Genomic DNA, 13,017 nt, shown 5'->3' with positions numbered 1-13,017 from the left:
GAACCCACAAATGCTGATGCTCCAGATACTCAACTAGTCTAAAGAAGACCAGTTTTATTGCTTCTTTAATCAGAACAACAGTTTTCAGCTTTGCTAACATAATTGCAAAAGGGTTTTCTAATGATCAACTAGCCTTTTAAAATGATAAACTTGGATTAGCTAACACGACGTGCCATTGGAACACAGGAGTGATGGTTGCTGATAATGGGCCTCTGTACACCTATATAGATATTCCATTTAAAAATCAYCCGTTTCCAGCTACAATAGCCATTTACAACATTAACATTGTCTACACTGTATATCTGATCAATTTGATGTTATTTTAAGTCAAAAAATGTGCTTTTCTTTCAAAAACAAGGAATATGTGTGTATATAAATACAGTTTAAGTCGGAAGTTTACATACACCTCAGCCAAATAATTTAAACTCAGTTTTTCACAATTCCTGACATTTAATCCTATTCCTAATTCCCTGTCTTAGGTCAGTTAGGATCACCACTTTAATTTAAGAATGTGAAATGTCAGAATAATAGAGAGAATGATTTATTTCAGCTTTTATTTCTTTCATCATATTCCCAGTGGGTCAGAAGTTTACATACACTCAATTAGTATTTGGTAGCATTGCATTTAAATTGTTTAACTTGGTTCAAACATTTTGGGTAGCAATCCACAAGCTTCCCAGAATAAGTTGGGTGAATTTAGGCCCATTCCTCCTGACAGAGCTGGTGTAACTGAGTCAGGTTTGTAGGCCTCCTTGCTCGCACACACTTTTTTAGTTCTGCCTACTAATTTTCTATAGTACTGAGGTCAGGGCTTTGTGATGGCCACTCCAATACCTTAACTTTGTTGGCCTTAAGCCATTTTGCCACAACTTTGGAAGTATGCTTGGGGTCATTGTCCATTTGGAAGACCCATTTGCGACCAAGCTTTAACTTCCGGACTGATGTCTTGAGATGTTGCTTCAATATATCCACATAATTTTCCTTCTCATGATGCCATCTATTTTGTGAAGTGCACCAGTCCCTCCTGCAGCAAAGCACCCCCACATCATGATGCTGCCACCCCCGTGCTTCACGGTTGGGTTGGTGTTCTTCAGCTTGCAAGATTCCCCCTTTTTCCTCCAAACATAACAATGGCCATTATAGCCAAACAGTTCTATTTTTGTTTCATCAGACCCGAGGACATTTCTCCAAAAAGTACGATCTTTGTCCCCATGTGCAGTTGCAAACCGTAGTCTGGCTTTTTATGGCGGTTTTGGAACAGTGGCTTCTTCCTTGCTGAGCGGTCTTTCAGGTTTTGTCGATATAGGACTCGTTTTACTGTGGTACTTTTGTACCTGTTTCCTCCAGCATCTTCACAAGGTCCTTGCCGTTGTTCTGTAATTGATTTGCACTTTTCGCACAAGTACATTCATCTCTAGGAGACAGAACACGTCTCATTCCTGAGCGGTATGACGGCTGCATGGTCCCATGGCGTTTATACTTGCATACTATTGTTTATACAGATGAACGTGGTACCTTCAGGCATTTGGAAATTGCTCCCAAGGATGAACCAGACTTGTGTAGGTCTACAATATTTTTTCTGAGGTCTTGGCTGATTTCTTTTGATTTTCCCATGATGTTAAGCAAAGAGGCACTGAGTTTGAAGGTAGGCCTTGAAATACATCCACAGGTACACCTCCAATTGACTCAAATTATGTCAATTAGCCTAACAGAAGTTTCTAAAGTCATGACATTATGACGACCCTTCCACTCTGTCTGCCGAATTCTTTCTCTTTGCTCTTGTTTTCCTTAATAGGATGTCGGTGGGTGGAGCCGGAGCCATTTCATCAGCGAAATGGGACACACCTGGGCTCGGGTGTGTCCCAGGATAAATGCACCTTTTCCGCTTTCATTAAGGAGACTCTCCATGCAGACACAGATTTTGGTTGTGGCATTTTTGTGGCTGTTTTTGGTTGTTTGCATTGGTACCTTTCAACACCCCTCATTATCACATTTATGCACGTAACCACTCACTCACACTACTGGTTACTGACTACACACACACTATTGTTAATTATATTTAGTTTAATTTAGTTAAATAAATATATTGCTATTCCTTATCTCCACATTGTTTCCTTTTTGTTATGCACTTTGAGCCGGTTTGTGACATAATTTTCTGGACTTTMCCAAGCTGTTTATTAAAGGCACTGTCAACTTAGTGTATGTAAACTTCTGACGCACTGGAATTGTGATACAGTGAATTATAAGTGAAATAATCTGTCTGTAAACAATTGTTGTAAAAATTACTTGTGTCATACACAAAGTAGATGTCCTAACCGACTTGCCAGAACTAGTTTGTTAATGTTTTAATGACTCCAACCTAAGTGTATGTAAACTTCCGACTTCAACAGTTTTTATATATTTAGCTAAACAGGTGCGTCTCAAAACACCTGCCCTGAATGATGGGTCGCCACTGCCTGATAGACGGATCACCTGCAGAGATGGAGCACCTTATGTACTATGGTTAACTGGTTATAACTACTTATGACCCTGTTCAAAATCAAAACAAACTTCGATGTATGCTTAGTTGCAGTCAAAACCGGTCATAAGTCTGTCAGTGGTATAACTACTTGGTATAACTGTAACACAGAAACCAGCTACCCTCTGAATGTACACGTGGTGCTGTACTGGTATTTATCTGTTATATAAATACCATAATTCCTATAATATCTTCCAAAGTTCTATATGTTCAACTTGTTATGGTATTTATGTTGCTATAACATTTAATTTGAAATGACTTTGCTTTTTGAAACATCCTGCCATAGGCTCTATATACCAATCCCATTGATTCACTAGCAGTGTTGCTAATGCTGGCTGTGGGGTATGTAAATAAAGAGAACTAAGCCATGTTTTTGGTTTCTCAGATCAATGGGTGAAACGTTTTATGTCAATGAAATTAAGTACAGTATGTTTCACATTTTGGTGTACAGCCCCTTTAAATTGCAGCTGTTTTTACCACAAATATGAAAACATTAATATTTACTTCAAAATTCTAAACTAAATGATACTACTGTATATACAATCAAATGATGGTAAATCAGCTTTAGTACTAATGTGGGCTGCACATTTCAGGGAAAATTGCATATTTTTATTGAACAGTATATGCTAAATAATTGTAATTTAACTCAAATAAGTCTGTTTTGGTTATTTTTCTATTTCAGATAACATTATTTACATATCTAATGTTTTGCTGTGATTGTTGCTTTTTCCAATAGTTTCTTATCAGAGTCATAATGACCCCAGTTGGTAATCCGTGTATGTAAAATATGTTGGTAGTATGAGGGTTAATARACTGAACCAAAATATAAATGCAGCATGTAAAGTGTCAGTACCATGTTTCATGAGCTGAAATAAAAGATCCCAGAAATGTTCCAAATGTACAAAAATATTTTTTCTGAGGGTAATTTCTGTCTCTAATAAAGCCCTTTTTTTGGGAAAAACTAATTCTGATTGTCTGGGCCTGGCTGCCAGGTGGGTGGACCCATGGCTGCGACATCATAGACATCATAGACTAGGCTCTAATGAATTTATTTCAATTGACGGATTTCCTTATATGAGCTGTAACTCAGCAAAACCTTTGAAATTGTTGTAGTTATATTTTTGTTCAGTATATGAGTCAGTTGACATGTGTTTTTAGTGTTCTTTTTTTAGGAATATAACTATTCTTTCTCTATTCTCTCCCTTTTCACTCAGGCGAACCTGTGTTTAAGTCTATGTCCTGTTAAACACACAACATGCTTCAGTGGGAGTCGTCAATGCAATTATACATTTCATGTAAGATAAGCCCTGTGGAATTACGCATCTGGCAAAACAAGCTCAGGTCCAAAGTCAACAGACAGGTGCTGCTGTACACACAACATGTTTCTGGGGAATATACTGTAGTTAGCATGGGGTTTCACACTGACACTGTCTGGCATCTCATTTGTGTTACAGCCACAAATAACACATTCTCGCTGTTGTGACCGTTTCAAAGTTCCACCTTGGTTAGGGGTTTGACTATGCGTAATGAGTTGATGTAGGTGTTAGATTTTGCCATATTGTACAATACTGTGACAATATTTGAAGCAAATAAGGAAAAAATGATCAGAATATTTATTGTGTGAAATATTTGCCAACGTGAAAAGGGTTAAAAGATTCCAATATTACTTGTAGTAAAATAAGAATAGGGGAAAAAAATGTTTTACAAATATATGTGTACAAAACATTAAGAACACCTTAATATTGCATTGCACCCTCTCCCAGTTCTTGACACAAACCGGTGAGCCTGGCACCTACTACCAAACCCTGTTCAAAGGCATTTAAATATTTTGTCTTGCCCATTCACCCTCTGAATGGCACACATACACAATCCATGTCTCAAGGCTTAAAAATCCTTTAACTGTCTCCTCTTCATCTACACTGATTTAACAAGTGACATCAAAAAGGGACCATAGCTTTCACCTGAAATCTCCTGGTCAGTAATTTTTTATGTTTTGTACACTCAGTGTATATAAAAACATTCACATTTTCATAATAAAACTTTTCTTTTACATTTTATTTGTATATGCTGTAATTGTTCCTCCTCAAAACAGTATGGCTCACAATTCTCAACAATTCTCAACACCCACAAAATGTACCTTTGCTGTCTAGGTGGTAAACTTGTATAGTTTCGTGACTGTTATTATAGTTTCGTGACTGTTATTAAACTGTATTTTTTATTTATTTCAATGCTACTTCATGTTCAAAACAAATCCCAGAGATGAAGGCACAAAAATACTTCATTTTGGATAATAACTTTTCACTCGAGTGCATAATAAATTGTTAGCAAGCTTCAAAGGATAAAAACACAGAATATTAAAAGACAATTCATATTCTGTAGTATTTCAAAAGTGCTACAATGTCCTTTGAACTGTGTCTTATAACTGAAACAGTACTCTATATACATGTATWTTTGTTGTGTGTCAGGGCATTTCTCTATGCAATATTGTATGTACAGTAATGCGTGCTTTTCCAAGCGTCCAATGTCAACATTGACATGTTACATCTTTTGCCCAGAGTGCATCATGTTTTCTGTTAATTAGCAGGATTGTTGGCTTGTTGTTGCATTCTGTTCACGAGGAGCTCGAGATGAGCCTCTTTAACTTCATGAACTCCTCAGGTGTCAGTGGTATTAGAGAGGAAGATGAGGGGTCCACCATCAACGCCATCCTAGAGTTTTCCACCATTCCCTGGGATGTGTCTGGACTACAGGCTAGGGATGTGGGGCCTACATCATCCTGCTCCAGAGCCTGACTGCTGGGGTGGATCTTCAAGGGGATTGGCTGGGCTCTGTCCCGTAGATCATGGGGGTGCATTGGATTTGGGTGGTAGGGCCTCCTGGTGTTCTCCTGTTTCTCCCAGGGGTACAAGTCCCTGCTGGCCGGGTTACATAAGATGCTCCCTGACAGCTGAGCCTTGTAGCTGGAGATCTGGTAGGGCGCCATGGGGTGGCGGTGACTGGAAGTAGGGGGGGTGGTGGTGGGGCTAGGCAGGTTCCTGTACCTCTCCAGACTTCTCTCCCTCAGATACCCAGAGCTCCTGTCCTGGTCTCTGTGAGGGCTGTGGAAGACCTGGTCAGCATGGTTTGCCATGGTGGGGGAGATGTCTGTTCTGGTCTGTGTCCTCTCCCTTGGCTCTGGTGGTGTTGGACCCTGCAGGGATGGAGCCCCAGGCCGGGAACCAGCAGGCCCACACAGCAGGCCTCCTTTTATCCAGTCTTGGAGCAGCGCCAGCGGGATCTGGATCTCCATCCTTCCCCCTGTCTCTCTGGGGGGACTGGGCAGAGCGCAGCTGAGATTGAGAGGCCCCGGACTGTGCTTGGGGKTTTCTCCCCTCCTCTCCCCCATGGGCCAATCTGGGTATTCTCTCTTCAGGGGTCTAGGGACGTGGACCATGGAGGGGGCGCTGGTCTTGCTACTCTGCAGTGGACAGGGGACGGGTGATTCCGTCTTCATGCCTGGGCTGGAGGCTGGAGTCGGGCTGCGGGAGGAACCGCCAGAGGAGGAAGTGAGGTCGATGACATAGCCATCTCTGGTTGCCAAGGGGTAGAGGTAGGATCTCTCGGGGGGTGACTTCCCCTCCGGCGTCTCACAGCACTCGTCTTTAGCCATCTCCTTCGTGGGGTAAAGCGGTGAGGGCGTATTCAAAAACTTTGGGGATTTGTTGGAGGGAGGAGGGGCAAAGGACGAAGCAGGCTGACCGCCTGACTCTAGGCAAGCTTTCTTGCAACTGAGGTTGAGTGGCTCATTCCAGTCTGAGGAGCACTTGTACCGGTTGGCCAGGAGGCGCAAGCGCTCCAGAGGCTGCTTGGCCCTTTCTGTCTGCCCTTGAGGGGAGGGGAGATATGGGGGTTGGGGTCTGGGGTGGCTGCTGGGATGGCTGCCGGGGGTCAGAGGTGGGTGGACATAGGGGGGCAGAGCGGGGTGGCCAAGGTGGTGATAGTTTGGATGGTAGTGTGCAGGCATAGGGATGATCCTCACTCTGGAGTCTGTCAGGAAATGATGGGGGTTCTGAGAGGAGAAAATACCAATAATGAGTCAGTCAATTCATTTAAATGTGTGTTTGTGTGTGTGTGTGTGTGTGTGTGTTGTGTGTGTGCATGTGTGTCTTAGTGTGTATGGCTGTGTTTACAGAGGCAGCCCAATAATTTCTTTTCTCACTAATTGGTCTTTTGACTAATCAAATCAGCTCTGAAAAAGATCTAATGTGAAAAAATCTGATGTTATTTGTCAAAAGAACAATTAGTGGGGGAAAAACTCTGAATTGGGCTGCATGTGTAAATGCGGGCACTTGTCAGTGTGTGTGTGTACATGCTTATGTGTGTGTGTATGTTTGCTTGTTAGTGTACCTGTTGCTGGGAGGTCTGGAGAGCGCCATATGTCATGCTACGTTTGGCTGTCCTGGGGCACTCTTCCTCCTCACCGAGACTACAGTAATGTAAACGTTTCTGCTGGTGCCGTGGCAGGACCMCCATGTAGTTTTCTCCTCTTACGTGACACTCATATGCCAGAAGCAGCCTACGACAACACAAAGGCCATTTTTGAAACTGTACCAATTAAAACATACCACGCACACACATCACTGACTTGCACACTTATACTGTATTGAGGGTCTCTACCTGGTAGTATTCAAAATATCTGTGTCAAAGACATGCGAGCACACAGCCATGTGCACAACCGCACACGTCTACGCACACATACACGCAAGCACACATACACGCACAGACACGCATACATATAAGATGTATGATACGGTTTCTTTGACATACTTCTCATAGTGTCTACGGGTGCAGGTGGCTGCACTGGTGCTTCTGGGGTTTCCTCCCAGGGTGTTGTATACTTGCTTCCACAGCTGCTGGGTCGTTACCTGGTAGAAATCCAGCTTAATTTGAACATTGTGTCGTTGTATACATTGTAACCAAAACACACATGGAATGTGGCCCCATTACAATAGTTCTAAAACTGGTGAGAGGGTGATGAGGAAAGTTTCCTTTAAATACAACTTTGCAGGATGTTCGATTAACTCTGGGGCTTGACTTGTAATATGAACTTCTCACACCTATTTTAGTCGAAAAACTGAAACCTAACACGTGTTGGAAATGATTGATAGTATTTTACCTGGAGGTAGCCGCCCATGCTTTTCACAGTCTTGTACATCATGAACAGATCGACTAGAAACATAGAACAAATATACAGAATATCAGCTATACATTGTCTGAGAGATGTCAACAATTACTGTGTGTGTGTGCGCGTCTATGTTTCTCTGTGTACAGTACACTCACTCTGTTTGAAGCCCAGGTGTGGTATTCTCTCTATGGGTGTATCTCTCTTCTTCATGTGCAGATAGAGGTCTTTGAGGAAGGTCTCCTCTCCCATCTCTTTCTCCTGTTCTGAGGGTCTCTCCTCCTGCGCCTGGGCCATGATGTCTGCCTGTGAACACACACACACACACACACACACACACACACACACACACACACACACACACACACACACACACACACACACACACACACACACACCACACCATTTACCACAACGTTTACTCATATGACGTTCATAGTTAACATTTTTCATAATAGCCCAACAGTATTTTACAATCATTTATCACACATACACAGGTGGGTCCCCAAGCGAGATGTTTAAAGCACGTTTTCTGCAGTTCCACACATTTTGCCACGGGGTTTACAAGTTTAGATAACTGGCTAGACTAACTTATCAATCTAAAAATTGTTAGCTGACATGGCTATTCAAGTGATTGTTAGTGACTGACAAAACAAGAGACAAACTGCTGACAGACAACCAAATTCTACTATTCTAACTCGCAACAGTAAGTTGAAACCCCGACTGAGTTCCTTTGGGTCGGGGAGCGACCGCTCGTGTCGCTTATGCCCAGATCCGGCTGTGCACATACTGTACACAACATATTTACAATGCACATAAAACATATTTCACAGTGGCTTGACTGCAAATCAAACAATGAGTTTGACTGATGAACGGACAAATAAAACGACATGTTTGACTACTGTATGCATTTCAACCGGTCTTTAAGGGCCCACAGTCTCCTGATTGTCTGCCAATCGGTGTTCCCAAATATAAATAATTGATGATGATGACTAAGGTTGTTTGACTGATCACGGTTAAATCCGTTGGTTGACTGATCACTCAACCATGCTTGTCTCTGGCACAGTGGTACCAGTGTCAACACCCAGGCTGTCACAATCGGCAAACATTGCCACTGAGCTGACTGTGGTCACGGCATAGATCAGAGACTTGATCAATGCAGTCACTGTTTCCTATACTTTTCCTTAACTGTTGTGTATCATAGACTAATAGTGCATTCAGTGAGGTGAAGCGTTCACAACATTGCAGATAGAAATCCAACAAATAAACCCAATATTATTCCCTATTTTGCTTACTGGTAAATCATGTTATACACAATACTTTTCTATCTAAATGTTGTGTAACTTTTCACCCTCCTGAAAAGACCGCTGAATAAGTGCCAGATGTGCCCTGCCGAGCTAGGAGAGTGGAGAAGAGTCAGAGATGGAATATGGCACAGTCTCACACTTGGTCCTGTGAGACGTGTACATATCTTTGGGCTACTTTATTGTTCAACATGTCATTGAGATCCACTATATAGTATAGAATATATATTTTAAATATGTGTCTCATGTTTCTGTCATGTTTTTCATATGCTGTTTCAGGCGTTGATGAATCTACTATAAATCTCTCCGAGAGATATGTCTTGTATATTTGTATATGGTCCTTCATTGGCTACTTCCTATGTGAATTAAAAGTAAAAAATATTGTGCTTGTTTTATTATTTCATTAAAGTTTCTGTTATTATCTATGCATAGTCACTTTAATAACTCAACCTACATGTACATATTACCTTAATTACCTCGACTAACCGGTGCCCCCGCACATTGACTCTGTACCGGTACCCACTGTAACATTTCACTGTAAGGTCTACACCTGTTGTATTCGGTGTATGTGAACACAAACAGCAATTTGTTTCTGAGACACCAGACAGTTTGAGAGCAATCTAGAGCGACACCATCACTCCATGAGTGTTGACATACCAGTGGCTGGTTGAGCTATGGATTGCGAAACAAATGAAATAATATTAATATGAATTTCATATTACAGAACTAAAAAAATCTAATAGTATCAGCCTAGAGGATACAGGCCATTGGCTACATATTTCTGTTACAGAAGTTATGTTGATTGTGGCACCAGCTACTTCAATAGTAGTCTCCTTAGGCAGATGGGTTGACACCCACAATGTGAACAATCTTCCAGCATACGTTGTTCTGTTACACAGTGCCGTTGTCCTAGCTCTGGGTTTTCCAAAACTACTTCAATAGCTACGAGAAATTCAATGCGAAGACGTGAACCACATTTGACCACATTATTTAAAAACTTGTAAAGAAAAAAAACACTATTATCCTATTCATGATTGGAATTGGCTTTCAATAGGGAAAATAGGTTCTTCCACTTTGGGTATTCTTCCCAAATTAAATTCCATATCCCCTTTTTGRATTGAATAATTGTATGACATTTAATGGAAATGTGACCCTAAATCACACAAGAATATGGAGATACCTTCAGTACCAAGAGTATTATCAGTAGSTCCAACATTTGACCACATCAGTGCCTCCTCTCAGCTATGAAGACTTAGGAATTGGGAYGAAACCAAGATGATATCAGAACCACCAACCAAGCTGTATGAGAGTAACACTAGAGTATTTAGTGGTGGTGCTCACCTGTGATTTCAGAGACAGAATAGAGGTGGCTAGGTCTCAGTCTCAGGCCTCCACACCAGGCTGCAGCGCATCCACAGGCTCTATAGATCAGTGTTTTATATCTGCAGATTGGTAGCTTCAATACAGTCTCCACTCCTGTCTCTGTAGTCTTCTCCCGTTTTCCACAGTATTGTCACCTCTCCCTGTCACACACACATACTAACACACACCTGTCCTGTGGCTCTGAATGACACCAAGGTCCAACGCTCTTGTGGAGGTGAATTCCCAGAGTTCTTCCTGCTATGTGTTGGAAGTCAGACCAGTCCAACCTGTTCATGGTAGCATGCCAAAGGCTTGGCATCAGAATAGTCCACATAAGTAGGGAGAAAAGAAAATTGTAAAAAATTGCTGAGAGAAAGGTCTTTTGTTCATCATTGGTGGTGATGACAGCCATTCACTCATGCATAAGTATTATTAGATTTGTCATCAATGCCTTTTTCTTGCGTTGATGATGCTTACSTTAGTAGATGGTGAGATGTAAACAGATTTTAGGCAAGTAGAAACCAGTAGAAACCAGAACTAACATCAAATCAAATCAACGTTTATTTGTCACGTGCGCCGAATACAACAGGTGAAATGCTTACTTACAAGCCCAAACCAACAGTGCAATTTTTAAGTAAAAAATAGGTTTAAGGTGAACAATAGATAAGTAAGGAAATAAAAAACAACATTAAAAAGACAGTGAATAATTTTATTTTTATTTTTTTAAATTTCACCTTTATTTAACCAGGTAGGCCAGTTCTCATTTACAACTGCGACCTGGCCAAGATAAAACAAAGCAGTGCGACAAAAACAACAACACAGAGTTACACATAAACAAACGTACAGTCAATAACACAATAGAAAAATCTATGTACAGTGTGTGCAAATGTAGAAGAGTAGGGCAATAAATAGGCCATGGAGGCGAAATAATTAAAATTGAGCATTAACACTGGAGTGATAGATGTGCAGATGATGATGTGCAAGTAGAGATACTGGGGTGCAAAAGAGCAAGAAGATAAGTAACAATATGGGGATGAGGTAGTTGGGTGTGCTATTTACAGATGGGCTGTGTACAGGTGCAGTGATCGGTAAGCTGCTCTGACAGCTGATGCTTAAAGTTAGAGAGGGAGATAATAGTCTCCAGCTTCAGTGATTTTTGTAATTTGTTCCAGTCATTGGCAGCAGAGAACTGGAAGGAAAGGAGGCCAAAGGAAGTGTTGGCTTTCGGAGTGACCAGTGAAATATACTGTATCTGCTGGAGCGCGTGCTACGGGTGAGTGTTGCTATGGTGACCAGTGAGCTGAGATAAGGCGGGGCTTTACCTAGCATAGACTTATAGATGACCTAGAGGGAGTGGGTTTGGCGACGAATATGTAGTGAGGGTCAGCCAACGAGAGCATACAGGCAGGAGGGTGCGGGCAGCAATCGGTTGAAGAGCAGGAAGGAGGAAGGAGTTTTGTATGGCATTGAAGCTCGTTTGGAGGTTTGTTAGCACAGGGCTCAAAGAAGGGCCAGATGTCTACAGAATGGTGTCGTCTGCGTAGAGGTGGATCAGAGAATCACCAGCAGCAAGAGCAACATCATTGATAAATAAAGAGAAAAGAGTCAGCCCGAGAATTGAACCCTGTGGCACCCCCATAGAGACTGCCAGAGGTCCGGACAACAGGCCCTCCGATTTGACACACTGAACTCTATCTGAGAAGTAGCTGGTGAACCAGGCGAGGCAGTAATTTGAGAAGCCAAGGCTATTGAGTCTGCTGATAAGAATGCGATGATTGACAGAATCAAAAATCTTGGCCAGGTTGATGAAGACGGCTGCACAGTACTGTCTTTTATTGATGGTTGTTATGATATCGTTTAGAACCTTGAGTGTGGCTGAGGTGCACCCATGACCAGCTCGGAAACCAGATTGCATAGTGGAGAAGGTACAGTGGGATTCGAAATGGTCTGTAATCTGTTTGTTAAAACTTCTTAAGCCTAGGCGTCCCGCTAGCTGGACAACTTCCGGTGAAACTGGAGGGCGCGCAATTCAAATAAATAATCATAAAAATTATGGATATTAAACATTTAGGTACATACAAGTGTCTATATCGATTGAAAGCCTACATTATTGTTAATCCAACTGCACTGTCCGATTTACAGTAGCTATTACAGCGAAAGCATGCCATGCGATGGTTTGAGGACAGCGCCCCCACGTCAAAATATTTTTTCCACCGGCACAGGTTTCATAAATTAACTATTCACTTACTTTTTGAAAATCTTCCTCTGATTTGTCATCCAAAGGGTCCCAGCTTTAACATGTAGTGTCGTTTTGTTAGATAAAATCCTTCTTTATATCCCAAAAAGTTTGTTTAGTTGGCGCCGTCTATTTGAGTAATCCACTCGTTCAACATGCAAAGAAAGGAGTCCGAAAATCTACCCCTAAACTTTGTTTCAACAAGTCAAAATACGGTTCTATTTAATCCTCAGATACCCTAAAATGTAATCAAACTATAATATTTCTTACGGATTGAAGTATGTTCAACAGAAAACCGATTTTAGTAGGTGCGTCTTGTCTTCTTGGTTCGCAAACACGGATTTCCAAGACTGTGTCCCTGGACTAAAACTGTTATTTTTTATTCGTTATTGAAGTTACAAGCGAGAAACCTTGAATATAGACTGCTGACACCCAG

General features: G+C 41.6%; 2 protein-coding genes across 2 annotated transcripts in view; one reads left to right on the top strand and one right to left on the bottom strand.

Moving 5' to 3' along the window:
• Window positions 1-2,081, top strand: part of LOC111963943 (rhotekin) — a 55,701-nt gene extending 53,620 nt beyond the window's left edge. Inside the window, exon 13 of the mRNA XM_070443564.1 lies at window positions 1,796-2,081. The gene's annotated coding sequence lies outside the window, so the exon portion shown is untranslated. The remainder of the gene's footprint in view (window positions 1-1,795) is intronic.
• A 2,027-nt stretch (window positions 2,082-4,108) lies between these two features.
• LOC111963942 (trithorax group protein osa) lies at window positions 4,109-10,555 on the bottom strand. Its single transcript, XM_023987543.3, has 6 exons — window positions 10,325-10,555; window positions 7,838-7,985; window positions 7,674-7,726; window positions 7,325-7,422; window positions 6,905-7,073; window positions 4,109-6,566 (listed from the first exon to the last, which is right to left on the bottom strand). The coding sequence occupies exons 2-6, from the start codon at window positions 7,974-7,976 to the stop codon at window positions 5,130-5,132; spliced, it is 1,896 nt and encodes a 631-aa protein (XP_023843311.1). The 5' UTR covers window positions 7,977-7,985; window positions 10,325-10,555; the 3' UTR covers window positions 4,109-5,129.
• Between the last annotated feature and the right edge of the window lie 2,462 nt (window positions 10,556-13,017).

The sequence above is a fragment of the Salvelinus sp. IW2-2015 genome, linkage group LG5 (genome assembly GCF_002910315.2).
Source record: "Salvelinus sp. IW2-2015 linkage group LG5, ASM291031v2, whole genome shotgun sequence".
Taxonomy (NCBI): Eukaryota; Metazoa; Chordata; class Actinopteri; order Salmoniformes; family Salmonidae; genus Salvelinus; species Salvelinus sp. IW2-2015.
This window is presented reverse-complemented; position numbering and strand designations above follow the sequence as displayed.